Here is a 16,975-nt window from a genome sequence, read left to right on the forward strand (position 1 = left end):
AAGCTTCCAAGATTTGTCAGTTCTTTGTCATCATTTATTTCTGTTGGGCCAAAGATCCATAAAGAATGCTATATCCTGTTTTGTTCTACTACTGGTAACAGGACATAACAAAGAAAGAGGGAGTTTGATGTATCTATCTGCCAATCATTCCACAAGCACCACTCCAACAAAAAATGTTCTAGCTCCTTTCTTATCCTTATTCACCTTTTTGGCAAACCTTCACCCAAACTTCACTTTTTTAAAGCTCTATTGGGACATTTCACACACTTGCTTTAAATCACAAGGTTACTGGCCTGAAACTGGCTCTGCAAACAATTCACAACTAGGCAACCTCCATGAAAATCTCTAGCTGTGAAGTACTTGTTAGCGAAGCATCTGCTGAACTTTTTTTTCAGAGGAATGGATTCCATGCCATGAGCTGACTTCTCAAAAGTCATTCTATGGTTGTTTAAATTGGCCACTGAGACTTTAAACCAGGCAAGGCACATAAGCTGTGCTCATCACCTAGTATGCCACTGATATTAATACATAATACTTAGACACAATCTATTTCTATAAACATTATTCTCATGAAAATTTCAGATCAGAAGAGCCTTACCTGGTAAGCACATCAGAATTTCTATTTCTTTCTCAAGTACACTGAACTCTTACAAGTAGCTGCTTTGAATATCTCAATGAGGGTCTCTCAATAAGGGAGGAAGCATGAGATATAAATCTTTTAATAGTTACAGAACAGTAAAACAGAGAATGAGCAACAATCTGAACTCAGCCTCTATTCCCACACCCACCATCCAGTTGCCTCACCAAATTACATATCTGAAAGAGTCCTTAGTTATCTGATAAGCACTTTTAGTGGAAGCAGCATCTTTTAAAACAATTAGTAATTCAGTCTGAGGATTTAAATATATCATGCCTCAACTTCAGACCTCACTTTTTGCTGAAATATTTAAGATGCTTCCCATTTTCAGAAATCTCAATTTCAGATTAGCAGAAGTGCCACACCAGATGAAGTTACATACACAGATAGTATTCACATGCCTAGCAGAGCATTCCCATTTCACTCTTAAGTATGCTGAATCTTCAAACTAGCCATGGCACACAGAGCGAGAGCGAGAGCAAGCTCTAAACACTCACGCATACCCTCTACTGACCTCAAGGATAGCCCTGTTTTATGTATAAATGCTGGCCCCTGAAATTTGCACAAAGAACATAGGTTTTAAGAAAAGACTTGCTAGATCAGACTCAAGAAGCCTCGAACTCTGCAGTACCAGCCTAATGCCCCCAAGAAAGCTGCAAACAGGATGATGGAGACAGCCATCTTATTTGGCGCCAGCACCTGAATGTGGAGGTTATGCTTGTAATGATAAATGCAATACTTTAAAAATGTGTGTGTGTGTTTCTTTTGTAAGGAACATAAATAGGAGTGACCAGTAAAACACATAATAATACATTTTTAAAAATTATTTTCACTCATTATTTTAAATTTCTCTACTGACCTCAGTAGCTCCAAGCTCACATGGATTTTTTTTCCAAGCAAGTAATTTGGCACGCCTTTTAAACAAGAGGGGCCAATTAAAAAAAAATTAATATATACAATTCATACCATGGGTTAACCCAACCACTAGAAACCCACTATTCCCATTTCTGTAAACTCACTACCTCCACAACTGGACATCCGACAGTGAGCACCATACAATTAGCCCACTCTTATAAATTCATCTACATTCCACAAGAACTATTAGTAACTGACCTGTCCATACATGCCTATAGTTGTCATTTGTGACCTAAAAAAATAACTCCCAGTGTTTTCAAAATTCTCTTGCCTTGGTCACCTGAAAGAGATTCTTAATTTGCACAGACAGCCAGGCAAAGCAGTTATGTACAGTCATTTTGAACATCAACAAAAAGGACACTGAACCTGAAATGAATATCTGATTGACAAAAGTACATGTACATATTTACTTCAATAGGCTATTCCATGACTGTATTACTTTAGTGACTTTCGAATATTGGCATTTCCTCTAGATAACTCGAGGCCAACAAACTTGGCAACAGCCATATACAAAAGACACTGATGACAAGTTATTCTTACTTAATGTTATAAAGGATCTTGTCCCATGTACTAGCTAAACTGGCATCACCAGAAGGACTATGCTATTATCCTATACTGCTACTTTATCATCAACGACTGAGGGATGACATGATAGAGGTTACAAGATTATGCATGAGATAAAGAAGGTAGAGAAAGAAGTATTTTTCTCCCTTTCTCATAATACAAGAACTCGTGAGCACTTAATGAAATTGCTGAGCAGTCGGGTTAGAACAGATAAAAGGAAGTACTTCTTCACCCAAAGGGTGACTAACACATGGAATTCACTGCCTCAGGAGGTGGTGGCAGCTTCAAGCATAGACAGCTTCAAGAGGGGATTGGATAAACATATGGAGCAGAGGTCCATCAGTGGCTATTAGCCACAAGGTATAGATGGAACTCTGTCAAGGGCAGTGATGCTCTGTATTCTTGGTGTTGGGGGGGGGGAGCAATCAGTGGGAGGGCTTCTAGTGTCCCTTCCCCACTGGCAGACCTCCTGAGGACACCTGGTTTTTGGCCACTATGTGACACAGAGTGTTGGACTGGATGGGCCATTGGCCTGATCCAACATAGCTTCTCTTATGTTCTTAACAACAGTTGTGTATGGGCCAGAGGGCAGGCTTAGAAACTTATATGACAACTGTGTCACATAACTTGTCCAGGTAAGTGCTTTTAGCGACTCTTCATTCATACACCTTGTCATATATCAGCCAATTATAACCAACACAATAGAAGCAATAGTTCAGATTTATCAGAATATTATGTTATGCCTATCACCTAGCTTCACTTATTTTAATACCCTTGAACAAGTTATTAACTTAAGTCATGCCTTTGTGACATACCTGCAACACAAATACACAGAGAGAGAAGCTGGCTTACCTGAATCAAGGCATACTGTTTGATATTCATATGGAAGGACTAATCCCATCACTTTGCTATATAATTTTTACATTAAGCCCCTGTCTGCGGAAATCCCTTATAACAACCTTTGGCAATGTAAAAACCACTACACATTTTTCTTAAAGCAACAAAATACTCCACAGCAATATGATTTTATCAGTTCATTGGTCTCCAAAACCCCTTCACCAAGATTTTCTTTAGTACTTTACATAGTCAGTCCAGAGGATAGTTTTTTCCAACAAAGTTAGAAAGCCAAGTATTTTTCCACATTTTCTCAAACTGATCTCAGTCTTAAAGCATCTCAAGCATTTCCTCTGATGTATCTATCTATACCAATGGAACAATGTCGCAGTTCTCCAACACAGCAAGGCACCAGAGTTGGTACCTACTCTATGATTCAGGATTCAAGTTAATATCTGATTATACAATAACTCAGATGGTACTTTAGCTCCTTAGGGACCTGTGAGGGGGTATGTTGCTGTATACTAGAAGTCCCGATCATCCTCAGTAATGCTGAACACTCATAGATAAAGTTAATAGTAAGGCCAGCAATATTAGGTACTGATGGCAAATTCATCCAGATTTCTTCCTGTTTTCATGCTATATTTATGCTTATCTGGATGACAGTACAAAGTTTGATTCTTAGAAGCAGAATGGCTCTCAGAGAATGCATAGACCCTTCTACCTGTACATGGGAAAGTCTAAATGAAAAGGGGGGGGGATGCCCTAGCAAGGAAAGCAAGAATTATTTATTACCCCTTTATTCCTTTGAACTGTCAGTTATGAAAATCCTTCAATATTAACTTCTAGCTAAAGTTTCTAGCATGAAGTTTCTCAAGCAGGGAAGGGATCAAGAAGGGATCATTCCTCTATCACTTCTTCCACCAGCCTCCAATTGCCTCAGAGAGAGCAACAGCCAGGCCAGTCTACTTTCCCAAGCCAGACATACTCTGCTCCTTCAACAAAACAGCCTCCATGCTGAAAAAGAGGGGAAGGTTCTGAACATTTCACATCTTTAAACCCAGAAAGGGGGTTATTTTCCTTCACTTAGGCTCACAGGATTTTGTAGTGGGCATCAAACAGATTCCCTGATGCATGTACATACATGTGCATACACAAAATATCATAGAAGTACATATTGGAAAGGAAGTAAAAGCTGGCTGCCCCTCAGATGGGATCTCAATCCAAGGAGAATGAGCCACTAAATTTCCATTTTCAGTCACAGCACATGTGTCCTCATGAATGTAGAACACTTACATGTCTTCATGAAAGCAGCCCTCTTCCCTGTTTGGTCCCAATTCACTCTTAAATAGGCAAAGTATAAAAGCCACCTTCCTTGCATCACCTCTCATCCCTAGTCTAAAGGAGCTGATGGTCTAGTTTTTATATCTAGCTCACAAGAATGTGCCAGTCTGGGCAACAGCACACAGGAACAGTAAGAGATCGCTGATCAAGTGTCAATATTCCAAGTATAATCTTGGAAAAATTATGAGATTAAGTAGTCATGTAGTATCACCCATACAGCAACAAACACTAGAATACCCACACTGTGATTTATTAAACAATTTGGGCCCTCAAGGTAGTGAACCATTAAAAAAAATTTAAAACTACTTAAAAACAATACATATAATATAAAAAAGCAATTAAAACAAACAAGAAGTGAGATCAATAAAGGAACACCAAATGAAACAAAAAAAGTCTTCACCTACTGGCAGAAGACAAAGAGAGAGGGGCATAAATAAAGCTCCATGGGGAGCTAGCCTATGACAGGAGGCTGTCCTGCCCCTGAAAGGTAACACAGCCACTCCGCTGTTTCTTCCCTGAGCCTGTGAAGTTCCAGCATCCAAGCATCGGCAGTTCAATTCAGGGTCACCTCAGAAAGATAGCAGACAGATTTGTGTATAGCTCTGCCGCCTGGTATTATCACAGTGAGGTCTTAGCCAAGTTTTGCCTTAAAATATTGACAAACCAGAATTGCTGAGCTGTTCTTTAAAAACAACTTGTACATATATAAATCTTTGTTATTTTTTTTATAAACCTCCTGCTTCAGTGATCTCTGAGTTCTTACTCACCTCAACACTGATCTCATAGTAGAGAGACCGCAGCCTTTACACGCTACTATAAGAACATCTAGAAACTGAGGGGAAGGTTTACATTTCAAAATAAATCTAGTTCCCCAAAATTATAGGAGCTAGGTATGGGTTCCCTCAGTTGGAAGAAAAGGCCTGTCACAGGAGGAAGTCCACAGTTTTGGTGTCACAAGTTACTGAAAAAGCCATCAAAATACCCAAACTCACTGTATAAAGGTGAGCAAAAGAAGAGAAAGGTAACAACAAGAGGGTGAAACAAAGGGCTATAGCTACATATCCATGTAAGTTTCAGGCTGGGGTCCATACGCAAAGCAGGCTTCCAAGCACTCAGACAGCAAACAATCTAGGGACTAGCACATGAGCACAATAACAAGTTGTTTTGTTTCTGTCAAAGATAAACCTTTTCTTGCTATGATATCTGATTGCAGCTATAGATTAGAGAGTTTAAACACATTTTTGCACTAACTAGAAAAGGTTTAAGATAAATCTTGGAAACCCTAGCTTTAGGTTTTCACTGAGAACAATCAGCTCACTCTAACCATTTATTTATGTTCCAGTACCTATTCTCACCATGCTGATAGCATTCCCTGTTCAAACAATTATTTCCTCATTCTCAACTACAAAGATTGAGCAATTTCTTTAGATTCATTTACACAACATCTTTTCCATTAAATGGGATAGTCTACATTGTGATTTACTCCAACGGAAATCTGACCAGTGGTGATTCACAGACCTTACATTTCCTTTGAATTAGGCAACATCCTCCTTACCTGCTGCCAAATTATTTGCAAATTTGCATTTATGAAATTGTGCGATATCTTGTACCAGAAAGTCAATTAATTTTGTGCTATTCTTCTCAGTTTGTCTCAGGAACATGAAAAGATTCCTTTTTTCTTGCCCACTTATATACATTATAAAAATTCTCCTAAGGAGAAAGCACAACCACATGACTCCAGTATTGTAGTACAACTCATGCTGCCAACTTTTCAAGCACTGTTCTTATTATATTTGAGTACTGATACTTATTTTATATTGCTGAATTTTTTAAATGCCTCGTATTTGGATTTTTAAGCTGCCTCAAGAGAAGGCAGAATATAAATTCTCTAAATAAATTAAATTATGTATGAACCTAACATGCACAAAAATGAGGTAAGCAATCAAGTTTCTTATTAATTCCGTTATATATCACTGAGAATGGACAAAAGCATCAGTAAGAATTCAGATTAGCTCACTCACCACAAGAATGATGGCAGAGTACAGATTTAGACACGGGGGGTAAATTTCAAAGCATGCTACTCAAAATCCTACTCAAGTGTATTCAACAAAATGCTCTTTGGATTGCATGGTTCATGAAGCCTGGCAAGTATTACCTAACATGCACCAGCAATCCTATAATACAATGCAATTTTTTTTAAAAAAAACATGCAAAATAGTGGGGGGTTTTAAGGAGATTCTGGGACTTTGAAAGTGACCACAGACTAAATTAAATACTTCAACTTAATACATGGTAATTCTATTATTTATTTGGTCACTGGAGCTCTCTGTTTCTATTAGGGGTGTGCAGCGGTGAAAAGATTCGGTTTTCCCGCTTCGGATTTACCCGAAGCAGGAAAATGATCCAAAATAACCCAAAATCGCTTCAGTATGCTTCAAAATGATTCAGAGCATCCCAAAGAGAGATCCCTACCTCCCCCTGAGCCCCCCTTCCCCCAACCCCACTTGCCTTGAAGGAAGGAGCAGGCCTTCTGCCGCCGCCGCCACAGCTGGCAGGGCAGCAGGGAAGGCTGCAGTTGGCACCGGCACCACCTGCACCGCCACTTTGGCCTCTGCAGCGGCCAGCAGGGCGGCAGTGAACACCGCCGCTGTTGCAGAGACTGAAGCGGCAGCCAGCAGGGCAGCAGCAAACACCATTGCTGCCTGCACCACCGCAGAGGACGAAGCGGCGGCTGGCAGCAGGGCGGCAGCGAATGCCAGCACGGGCGCTGCAGAGGCCGAAGCGGCAGCTGGCAGCAGGGCAGTAGCAAACGCCAGCGCTGGTGCTGCCCACACCGCCGCAGAGGCCCAAGTGGCAGCTGGCAGGGTGGCAGCAAACGCCGGCTTCACCTGCACCATCGCCAGAAGACTGCCCCAGGTAAGTGGGGGGGAGCACCCTTTAAGGCCCTGAAGCTTCCCAAAGCAATCCAAATTGCTTCGGGAAGCTTTGATTCGGTATTTCTGAATCAGGACCATCATACTGGCTCCGATTTGGAAATACCAAATCTTTACAAATCGGGCCCAGTTCAGGTTTTTTTTCCCAAACCGGGAACCCGAAGCGCACACCCCTAGTTTCTATCCAAATTTTCCAACTACACTTTGGATCAGTCCCTTACTTGCCAGACAGTTAAGTTATATTATTCATTGCCTTTAATGATCCCGTATTTCCATTCAGAGATCTTCATCAATTTATAATTTCTATGAAACTTTCTTCCAAATTAGAAGCATCATGTCCTTGCAAAACAGTCTTACCAAAAAAACCTGTATCATTTTTATTATTATGCAATCATGGTTTTCTTACTGTTACTTTAAATAGCTCTATCCTTCTTTAAACAGCACTGAAAAATCTAAAAATTACACTTGGAATTCAAAATAAGAATGTCTACTCAGTACTAAGCTGCATGTCATTCTGTGGGCCTTATTCCCAGGAAAGTGTCCCGCGAGTTGTGGCCTTAATATACATCCCATGGTAATATGTAGTTTGCAGGAATTATTTTATTGAAATCCACACAAAACTTAATGAAAGCAGGAATATAAGTATTATATAAAACATATGTTTAAAACTCTAAAATAGTTCTGTTAAGACTAGCTGGTAGGATCAGACTAGAGGCCATCTTGTCCAGACTTCCATTTCCAATATTGGTCAGCCACCTGTCTAGACATAAGTAATGAATGAAGGAAGATGTTTCTTCTATTTTCGCCAGTGTCTAGCATTCAAGAGGTATAATCACTCAGAGAGTGCAGATCTGATAGACCTATTCGGAATACATTTGATTCTCCCTGAAAGCCATCTTACATGGTGTCTGTCTCTACATGCTGCAGTCATGAGTTTGTTATTTATACACTTGTGTGACATCCCTTTTCACACACTGTGAACTGAAGCATTTTACAACAATAAGCACAATTAGTTGTAATACCTCAACAGTATCAAAGACAGAAGCCTAAAAACAAGACAAACAAAACAAAGCAGCAACTGATTAAATGTAAAGCTCTTTTAAACAGAGCCACTGAAAAATAGAAATGGAGGGTGTGGTTTGCATTTGAAATGGCTACCCATTCCATAGCTGCTTCAAGAAAGCCCAGGAAAATGTCGCTACAATTCTCACCTTCCTGTAGTGAGGAAGAGAAAGGAGTTGGCAAAGAATGTAACTGGCATTCAAGCTCATATAGGAAGAAACATTCCATCAGACGTGTGGATGCCAGGCCATGTAAAGCTTTAAGATTACAACTAAAGCTTAAGTTGAGCCAGTAAAAAGAGAGACATCCAATGCAACCTCTCCAGATTTGGTACAACATATTGGTTGTATCGGATCTAAGCCAAAAGATGGTCTGCCATGTTCTGAACTGGAGTTTCCTGGCTATCTTTAAGGGCAGGCACAGCACACAGCAGCATTTTAGCCTCAAGTTTATAGGGTCATGGAACAGCACGGCCAGGTTGGTTAAGCCTAAACCAGCAGCTTGTGGACAAGGTGTAAGAGAAAGAAGGCAGGAAACTGGTGGCTGCAGGACTTAGCTGTACTGGATGGTCTCAAATCCTAGTATAATAGGACAGGGGGATGAAGAAGTTTCTATTTTTCTCACTCATTCTCTCTCCACATCACCAGTTTTAAAACCTCTATCACATCCAACATCCTTAGTCAATTCTTCCCCAAACGTTTCAGGTTTTGGTCTTAAGGAACCTATCCTACTTTACTTCCTTTCTGCTAACCTCTGCAAAATCACAGCTGAAATGGGAAAACCTGAACAGTATACTCTATTTCAAATGTGGCTGTGCCACAGATTTACTTAACAACATTAGGATATTTTCTGTATCCCAAATAGGGAAATCCTATAAAATCTTCCAAAGTAATTTAAGAATGGATTCAGGACAATCTAAAAAGAGGATCCAGAACTGAGTTGCAATCCACTTATCCCTAGTATTCATACTTTCCTCATGGTGACCGCTCAATCTTCAAGATATGGACAGGATGTATTGTATGTAGGAAACAAGCAGTTGTTAGTTACCCAATACTTGAGAAATTGTTGCAGAAAACTGCAGAAAAGCTTCATTTTTGAAAATTCGTATCTCTTATTCTTTTTTTTTGAAAAAAATTTTTATTGGGTTAGAATATTATTATTTTTACATTACATTCAATTTTCCCCAAATTTTTCATTTCTAACCCCCTCCCTTTCCCCCCCTTTTATTGACTTCCAACAGCTTTCCCACCCTTTGTCCCTTTTCCCTTACTTCTATCAAATTCCTCTGTCTAAAACAGATATACATTCTCCATTATATTAAGCAGTACATCTTTAACTACTTTTCTTTTTATACACCCAAACTGTACGTCTTTAGATAAACAATTTATCCCATTTTCCAGTTTTGAATATTTCTATATATCATAAACCTATATATCATAAACCATAAAAATCTTACATTTAAATCAAACAATTTGACTTGTTCTCTATATATTACTCATTCTATCTTTTTATGGTAATTCTATATAGCTCATCACATGGTCAATCAATTTGACTCTTCTGTACATTCAGTTTGGTGCATATAAATCTTATCAAAGAAAGAAAATATCGTTAGTTACTCAGTCCTCATATTTAAACCTTATCATTAATTATTTTCTATCAATATTCTATCTGTTAAGCTATACATATCTATATATATATCAATCTATCAATCTAACTGCTTATAAATTCACATTTATCTCTTCCTCCCCCGGTAAAGTCACCCCTCTCTTTTATACTTTTATTATACTTCAGTAGTTCTCAAACTGCCACAGTTTTCCTCCCACCTCCCATTTCTTCTCCAAATATTGTTTCAGCTTCTCCCAGTCTGTGTTAAACTGCCCTGAGTCCAGATTTCTCAATTTTCTTGTCATCTTGTCCATTTCTGCCATGTACAGCAATTTGTAGATCCAATCTTCGATGGTTGGCACTTCTTGTACTTTCCATTTCTGCGCATACAAAAGTCTAGCTGCTGCTGTCATATAAAATATCAACGTCCTGTGATGGGCTGGAATTCCCTCCATTCCCAAGTTTAGCAGCAGGAGTTCTGGGTTCTTGTTTATTTGAAACTGTAAAATTTCGCTCATTTCTCTTATTATTTCCCCCCAGTACTGCCCGTATCTCTTATTCTAAGGGTTAAACTACATGTTATGGAACCCACAGGCTTGACTGGTGACTGCTAATGTCATTTTACAGAAGAATATAACCACTTAAAAAACACCGTGAGGGATCGGGCTCACAGCACAGGGGGGCAAATGATCTTGTTTCCCTCCTGCACCTTTCCAAGTGCCAAAACAGTCCCCTCCCCCCATGACATGTTTAAAATGCCAAATTCTTCGTAAAATTACATTGGTGGCCACGAGTTGAACCTGTGACCAATGTAACGTGCAGTTTGGCCCTAAAACATAATTGAGAATGGCCAAAATCCAAAGACCAACTTTATGTACGTATACCCATACTTTCCTCCAGCATTAGATACCATGGCATACCATAAGGTGCTCCTAAAAGTCCCTTCTCATTCAAAAAAAGCTTAAGAGAGGAAGAAAAAACCCCACAAAGTTTCCTTGGCTGTATGGCTCTTCGGATCTAACCACTGACTAGAATTCCTTAGGTTTGGTTAGTGTCCCTTCATACATAATGGTTTAGCAGATACACAGCCTTTACACTGTACTTACCTAAAATATCTAGAATGTGTTCATAGGCTCAGCTGGCCCCAACACTGCGCCACTTGTATTTATCTGCTTCACACTGTACAGAGCAGTGGACTTCCAACTGGGTTTCAAGACCCCTAAATAGCCCACCAGGGTTCTCCAGCAGATCTGAGTCCAAAGTCAATAGCACTAAGGAGATACAATCCTAATACAGTCATCATAATTACTTCAGGTATAAAACTGAACTGCGAAATGAAACAGGAGAGCAGTGGCATTTTGAAGACTAACATCTTTTAACCCAGCACAAATTTTTGTGAGCTTCAGGCAAACTGGTTTTTACATTCTGTTTTCCAATGCAAAGGATTTTACCAGAGTAAAAGACAGATACCACTCTGCATATATAGCAGCCAGTGCCAGCTTTCAGCTGAATCACAGAAATCCTGGTTTTGTGTGACACTAGTCTTTTTCTACTTAAGTTTTCAGGGCCGTTTTGCAACTCTATTCTGCCATCATTTTACTACAAGTTATTAATCAATAAGGAAGTTTCTTTTAGCCCCCCCGCCCAAAGTCCCTTCCAATCAAGGGAAGAGACTGAACTTGCATCAGTATTGATAACCCAGTACTAAAGTGAGAGATACAAACTGCTGCATCCTATGCAGTACATTTCACTCGTACCAAAAGAAAAAAATACTTCATGAGAGTTTTTTCCATGTTTCCCCAAATTTCCCATTGAAAACAAAGTGTTCAGACTTTCACACAATATATTTTGAGTAAATAAAACCTTGTCTTTGAAAGTATTACAGTCATTTCAAAAGGGGGGGGGGACTTATCAGAGTTGTTCAGTGCTCTGCCAAATTTCCTACTAAAAAAATCTTTAAAGTGCTCTCTGAAAGAATGTTGACCAAATTGTTCCAGGCCTTCCAATCTCTATACAGTATCTACTAATTCTATAATACAACCCTGAACAATACTTTTATCTTCAAAAATCAGGCTTCTTCATGTACTCAAATAGTTACCACAAACAGCACCAGAGGACCAGGTAAGAGGGTTACATCAGTTTGTCTAAAGTAAGGATCTTATTACTCACACAACTGAGAAAGAATGGTGGTAGGAAGTGTACCTGTGCCATCGGCCAGAACAGAGCCACTTTGCAAAGCCTTGAAATACTTGGGAAAGCAAGTAATCATATGGGACAATAGAAAGAACAAGACAAAATTTCATCCTAAAAGGTTACAAACGGAGACACACTTTTTTGTATAAACCCCACCTTGTGGCTGCAGAATAGAAGAGAAACTCATTTTCCCTAATAATTCTGTGATAGCAGCCTCCTGGCAACTGGAAATGAAAAGATAACTTAACACTGGTCTATGCCACTCAAGCACCAGGAATATCCCATATTTTTCCTCTGTTCATCTTTTTCTATTATTGATCAAGTATAAAGTATACCTAATGGACAGAGTCCTTTACACTCCATCTTGTTTTGTCTTTCTACTATAATTGCATTGCAAAGAACTTTCATGAGGTTCATGATTATAAACAGACAAGCAACTAATTACTGGAAGCCTTTAACGGCAGGATTTGAATTAAACCTTGATTCAAATTACAAACTGTTGTAGCATCAAAGAAATCAAACAGCTGGAAATGCGAACCACGACAAACAACAATGGACATGAAATTACACTCTGTGAAAGATCCCAAATGCTAGCCAAAAACTGGTGATTAAACAAAAAAAAAGCAGCACAGCCTCTGAGGCATGAAAAATAAATATTGATTACCTGGGGATTCTGCAAGCTGATTGGGAATATACTTCAGTAAGAGCATGAGTCACCAGCTTCCCTGAAGTCTTTTCCCACCAAAAGAAAAAGCAGCCTCTTAATTAAATAGCAGTACTTATCTTAATTAGGAGTGGAAAGCTTGACATTTGCTCAGGTTACAGATTAAAAGTGGAATGTCTTTAACAACAATAAGAACTTGCAAAGTAGCTTTCCATGTGGATTTGCAAACTGTACCCTGTTGGGGGTATTTACTTTTGAAGATGGTCTCATGTTTCTAAAGGGTACTGGGAAGACAAGTACTGAAGATCTGATCATGTAGTGATCCAGAATTTAATCTCACATGCTCAGTAGCAGGTTGAGGCTCTTCCCTATACATGTTCCTCAATCTCTGCATGGGAGAGCTGTTCTTCTGAAGCAGCAAAAGTGAAAAGCACTTCCTTGAAAACTTTCCCTATCCAGTAAATTAATAACCAGTGATGAAACAGGAAAAATCTTTGGCCACCTTTACTACAGGATGTGCATAACCTCACCTCTATGTTTGGTATGCTAGTGAAACACTTTGCTAATGTCACAATTTCCCCACTTTCATAGACTCAAGCCCTACTCAAGCATACTAAAAATCTTGTAAAATTCTAACTCTGAACATAATAGCTAGAAAGCAATTCTCACTGAGGCTGGTGAGCTTTACTTCCGAGGATCACACAGCACTAAGATACAAAATGAGATGGAGAGAACAAAGCAACTGTTGACACTCAAGGGCAATCCACTTCCCTGACATATTAGTTTTTCAGGCACAAGCAAAGTGTTGACATTAGGGCCCTTTCAAGCAAGCAAGCAATCTCTCACAGCATTCTGAGATGGAAGAGTTATGAGGTGGGAAGTTTCACATGCAAGTGTCTAAACTGGCACACTCAGACTCAAACTGTACGTTACCAATGATCCAGAGGAGTTAGCCGTGTTAGTCTGTAGTAGCAAAATCAAAAAGAGTCCAGTAGCACCTTTAAGACTAACCAATTTTATTGCAGCATAAGCTTTCGAGAATCAAGTTCTCTTCGTCATATGCATGATACGTATCATGCATCTGACAAAGAGAACTTGATTCTCGAAAGCTTATGCTGCAATAAAATTGGTTAGTCTTAAAGGTGCTACTGGACTCTTTTTGATTTTGTATGTTACCAAGGCAGACATTTATTTAAACCCTGTGTGTGCACCCAACATTATAAACTGGTGATGGGGAGGTCTGGTTTTTAGATTGGCGGAGGAGGAGGGCATGTGGATAAGGTGGCTGAAATGTCCTCGTGCCAGCCTGATCCCATCTCTGAAGCATCTTCTTCCAAGCACTGTTCTCCCAACCAGAATCAATTCCAGGATCAGAATCCAGCTGGGAAAAGAGTGACAAAGGCAGAGGGACCACATGAAGGCCAACATGGAGAGGGTGAAGGTTTACTACTCTTGCTCTCTCAATTCATACACAACTGAAATAGTCCTGTATTTAAACTAACAGGTTTGTATAAGTCTGTGAAGGGCAGAACTGCTACTTTTGTATTTAATAAACATCAAAACTAGCTCCACTAAATATTATATTACAGAATTTTTAAAAACCTATTCTGTCTTCAAAGCAGGTACAGGGGATTAAACAGTATATCCAGTGCCTCACATATGGAAATAACTAGTAGTTCTGAGATAAATAAGAATATTTTTATAGCACTTTCAAGTGTTCAAAATATGCCACTATATTATACTGACGGAAAAATCAAAGTAATCCAGCAAAATGCTCTAAGATAGCCATGACAATACTTAGGAGTCCTTCCATTATATACCTTAAAGCATGAATCTAATACTTCAGATGAAGCCAATAATATCATTCTAAATCCTGAAAAGATGCATTTTTTTCTAAAACCTTTTACATCTAATATTTTACTGATTAAATACAAGATCTTTGAAGTACCTTTTTCATTTGATAAGAAACAAGTGTATGTTTTTAAAAAACCCTCCTACATATTATATTTTCTAGATATTGGCACTTTCACACATGTATCTTATTTTAAAATGTGTTGTTACAAGAGCACCCCGAAGCTCTGAAAAGGGCAAAGCTCAAGTACGGAACATACCTTGTCTTGTCTAGCACCGGAACCAACACTAATACAGCTGTTAAAACTTTTAGCAATTATAGATGTGCCATGAATTAATTAGTATAGTATACTCAGAACCCAAATTAACAAAGCTAAAATTAGTGCCAGATCACCTTTAAATGCCAGTGCACCAACAAGCTGCATGCAAAGCTAAATTCAATCCTGTGTTCTGACAGCTCTTCAGTGCAAAAGATTTGCCTTGCTGGATTCCAGTAGAAACTTACAGTTCCATTCATCTAGATGGGGGAGAGGGTGGGGAACAAACTATGAAGTGAAAACAATTGCTGGAGACTTTGCCAGAATAGCTTCCCAAAGCAAACAACTCAATAAAAGTTACTAGTAGAAAAAGACAGTTTAATCAAGACATTGTGATCCATGAATGGGCAACAAGAGAAGTCATGTTTTCAAAGCAAGGAAGTACTAGGCTACAGTCTGAAAAGTCCACAATAAATATAATGCACAAACACCATAAAAGACACATCAGTAAACTAACCTTCCCACATCACTTAAGAGAACCTGCCTCATTCACTGACAGCAAACAGAACTGGGAAGAAAGATCTAGAGACCTCCTGCCCAAGAATGATTAGTTATCTCAAATACAGCTAGAAGGTTAAAGAGGCTAAAAAGCTGAATCCCTCCCTCACGCACACTTCTAGCACATCCTTAGAAAGTGGAAATTGAAAGCATCATTTTATGAATGAGAGGGGAGGCGATTCTTCCTCATTATCTCGAGGTTAAAAGCCTGCTCTTTCTATTGAGGAAAATCACCTGCCCACAACGCGCATTAATTGTTACCGGGCTCTTCCCTCGGAGGCTAGGTTAGCAAGAAGAGAGCCTCTGAGCATAAGCAGAATGCCGTTCCATCACTTCCAGTCTCTCTTCAGGACGCAATCAAGGCAGAGGCGGGAGCGCGGCTCTCGGGGAAGCCTGGGTCCCCTTTGTTTTCAGCAGAGAAGCGCTGCACAACTCCCAACGGTTACACGCAACAGCCATATGTGCCGGGAGGGCGAAGGCAAAGCAGCTTTTCCAAGGGCGGCTGGCTCAGCCCCAAATGGCTCCCAGGCCCCGCCGCCAGGGGGCTTCCCCCTCGACCCCACCGCCTCCCGCTCGCCCCTCCGAAGGCTCACCAGACAGTCCCAGGAAGAGGAGGCGCAGGAGGGGCTCGCTCTGCCCGCGGCGCCCCATGCCGCTGTGCCCAGAACCGGGGGGCCAGCAGAGAAGCGGGTCAGCCCAGCCGAGCCGAGCCTCCGACAGGGGAGGGGCGAAGGCAGCCGGGGCGCCAAAGAGACCCTCAGCAGCCCTCGCTCGCTTGCTCGCTCGCTCCCCGCCGGCGCTTGGAGGGAAGGAGGGCGGGAGCCGCCCGCCTCGCCTCTCCTCTGCCGCCACCACCCCCCTCCTCAGGCCGGCCGCGCAGCCAACCACAAACTTTCCCTGCCCCCGCCCGCAGGTACGGAGGAGAGGCCGGCCTGGCCCCCGCCCCTTTAGAGGGGAGGCTGAGGCGGGGAGGCGGCGGCAGTTCTCGCTGGCCGGAGGGTGCGGTGGTTGCCGGGCCTCCGACGGCGCAGCGCGGGAAGCCCCCTTGGCGCCTCAGCCTGGCTGTGCGATGCCATCCGTGGCCAGTTCTGGCCCGAAAGCCCGGCTGCACCTAGCCGCCTGGTCACGCCCCGCAGCCAGCGAAGGCCGCCCTCTCCCGAGGATCCCAACCGGGGACGAAGTGGCTCCAAGTAGGGAGCGAACCCGCGAGGCATGGGCCAATGCCGCTCGCCCAGACCCGCGAGTGAAAGAACTGGTCACAAGGGAGGTCAGGGCTCCGGGGGACCGCGTGCGGGAAGAGATTCCTCTCGCCCGGCCCTGGACGCGGAGGCGCCGCCAAACACGGTGAAAAAGGGACGCCCAGCGACCTCGGAGCAGCACGAGGAGTCGTTTGGGGGCGAAGGATTTACGATGCGATCCTACGCACACTTGCTAGGGACTAAGTCCCATGCGTGGAATACATCCTTAGGATCCTTTCTTCCTCACAGATCTCATACAAGAATCCCCTAATCACAGAGACCTGAGTTTAAAGAGGTTCCCTCGCTCTTATACGTGTCTT

General features: G+C 41.3%; 1 protein-coding gene across 2 annotated transcripts in view; it reads right to left on the minus strand.

Moving 5' to 3' along the window:
* The window catches only part of PTGFRN (prostaglandin F2 receptor inhibitor), a 115,765-nt gene extending 99,565 nt beyond the window's left edge, over window positions 1–16,200 (minus strand). The window contains exon 1 of one of the 2 annotated variants that reach the window (XM_054974027.1): window positions 16,011–16,200. In XM_054974027.1, the coding sequence (XP_054830002.1) occupies window positions 16,011–16,068 (58 nt within the window). In that variant the 5' untranslated portion in view covers window positions 16,069–16,200. Of the gene's footprint in view, window positions 1–14,996; window positions 15,081–16,010 lie in introns of those variants that run through there. The other variant, XM_054974028.1, reaches the window with a different exon arrangement.
* Window positions 16,201–16,975: the final 775 nt, after the last annotated feature.

Source organism: Eublepharis macularius, chromosome 3 (genome assembly GCF_028583425.1).
Source record: "Eublepharis macularius isolate TG4126 chromosome 3, MPM_Emac_v1.0, whole genome shotgun sequence".
Lineage (NCBI taxonomy): Eukaryota > Metazoa > Chordata > Lepidosauria > Squamata > Eublepharidae > Eublepharis > Eublepharis macularius.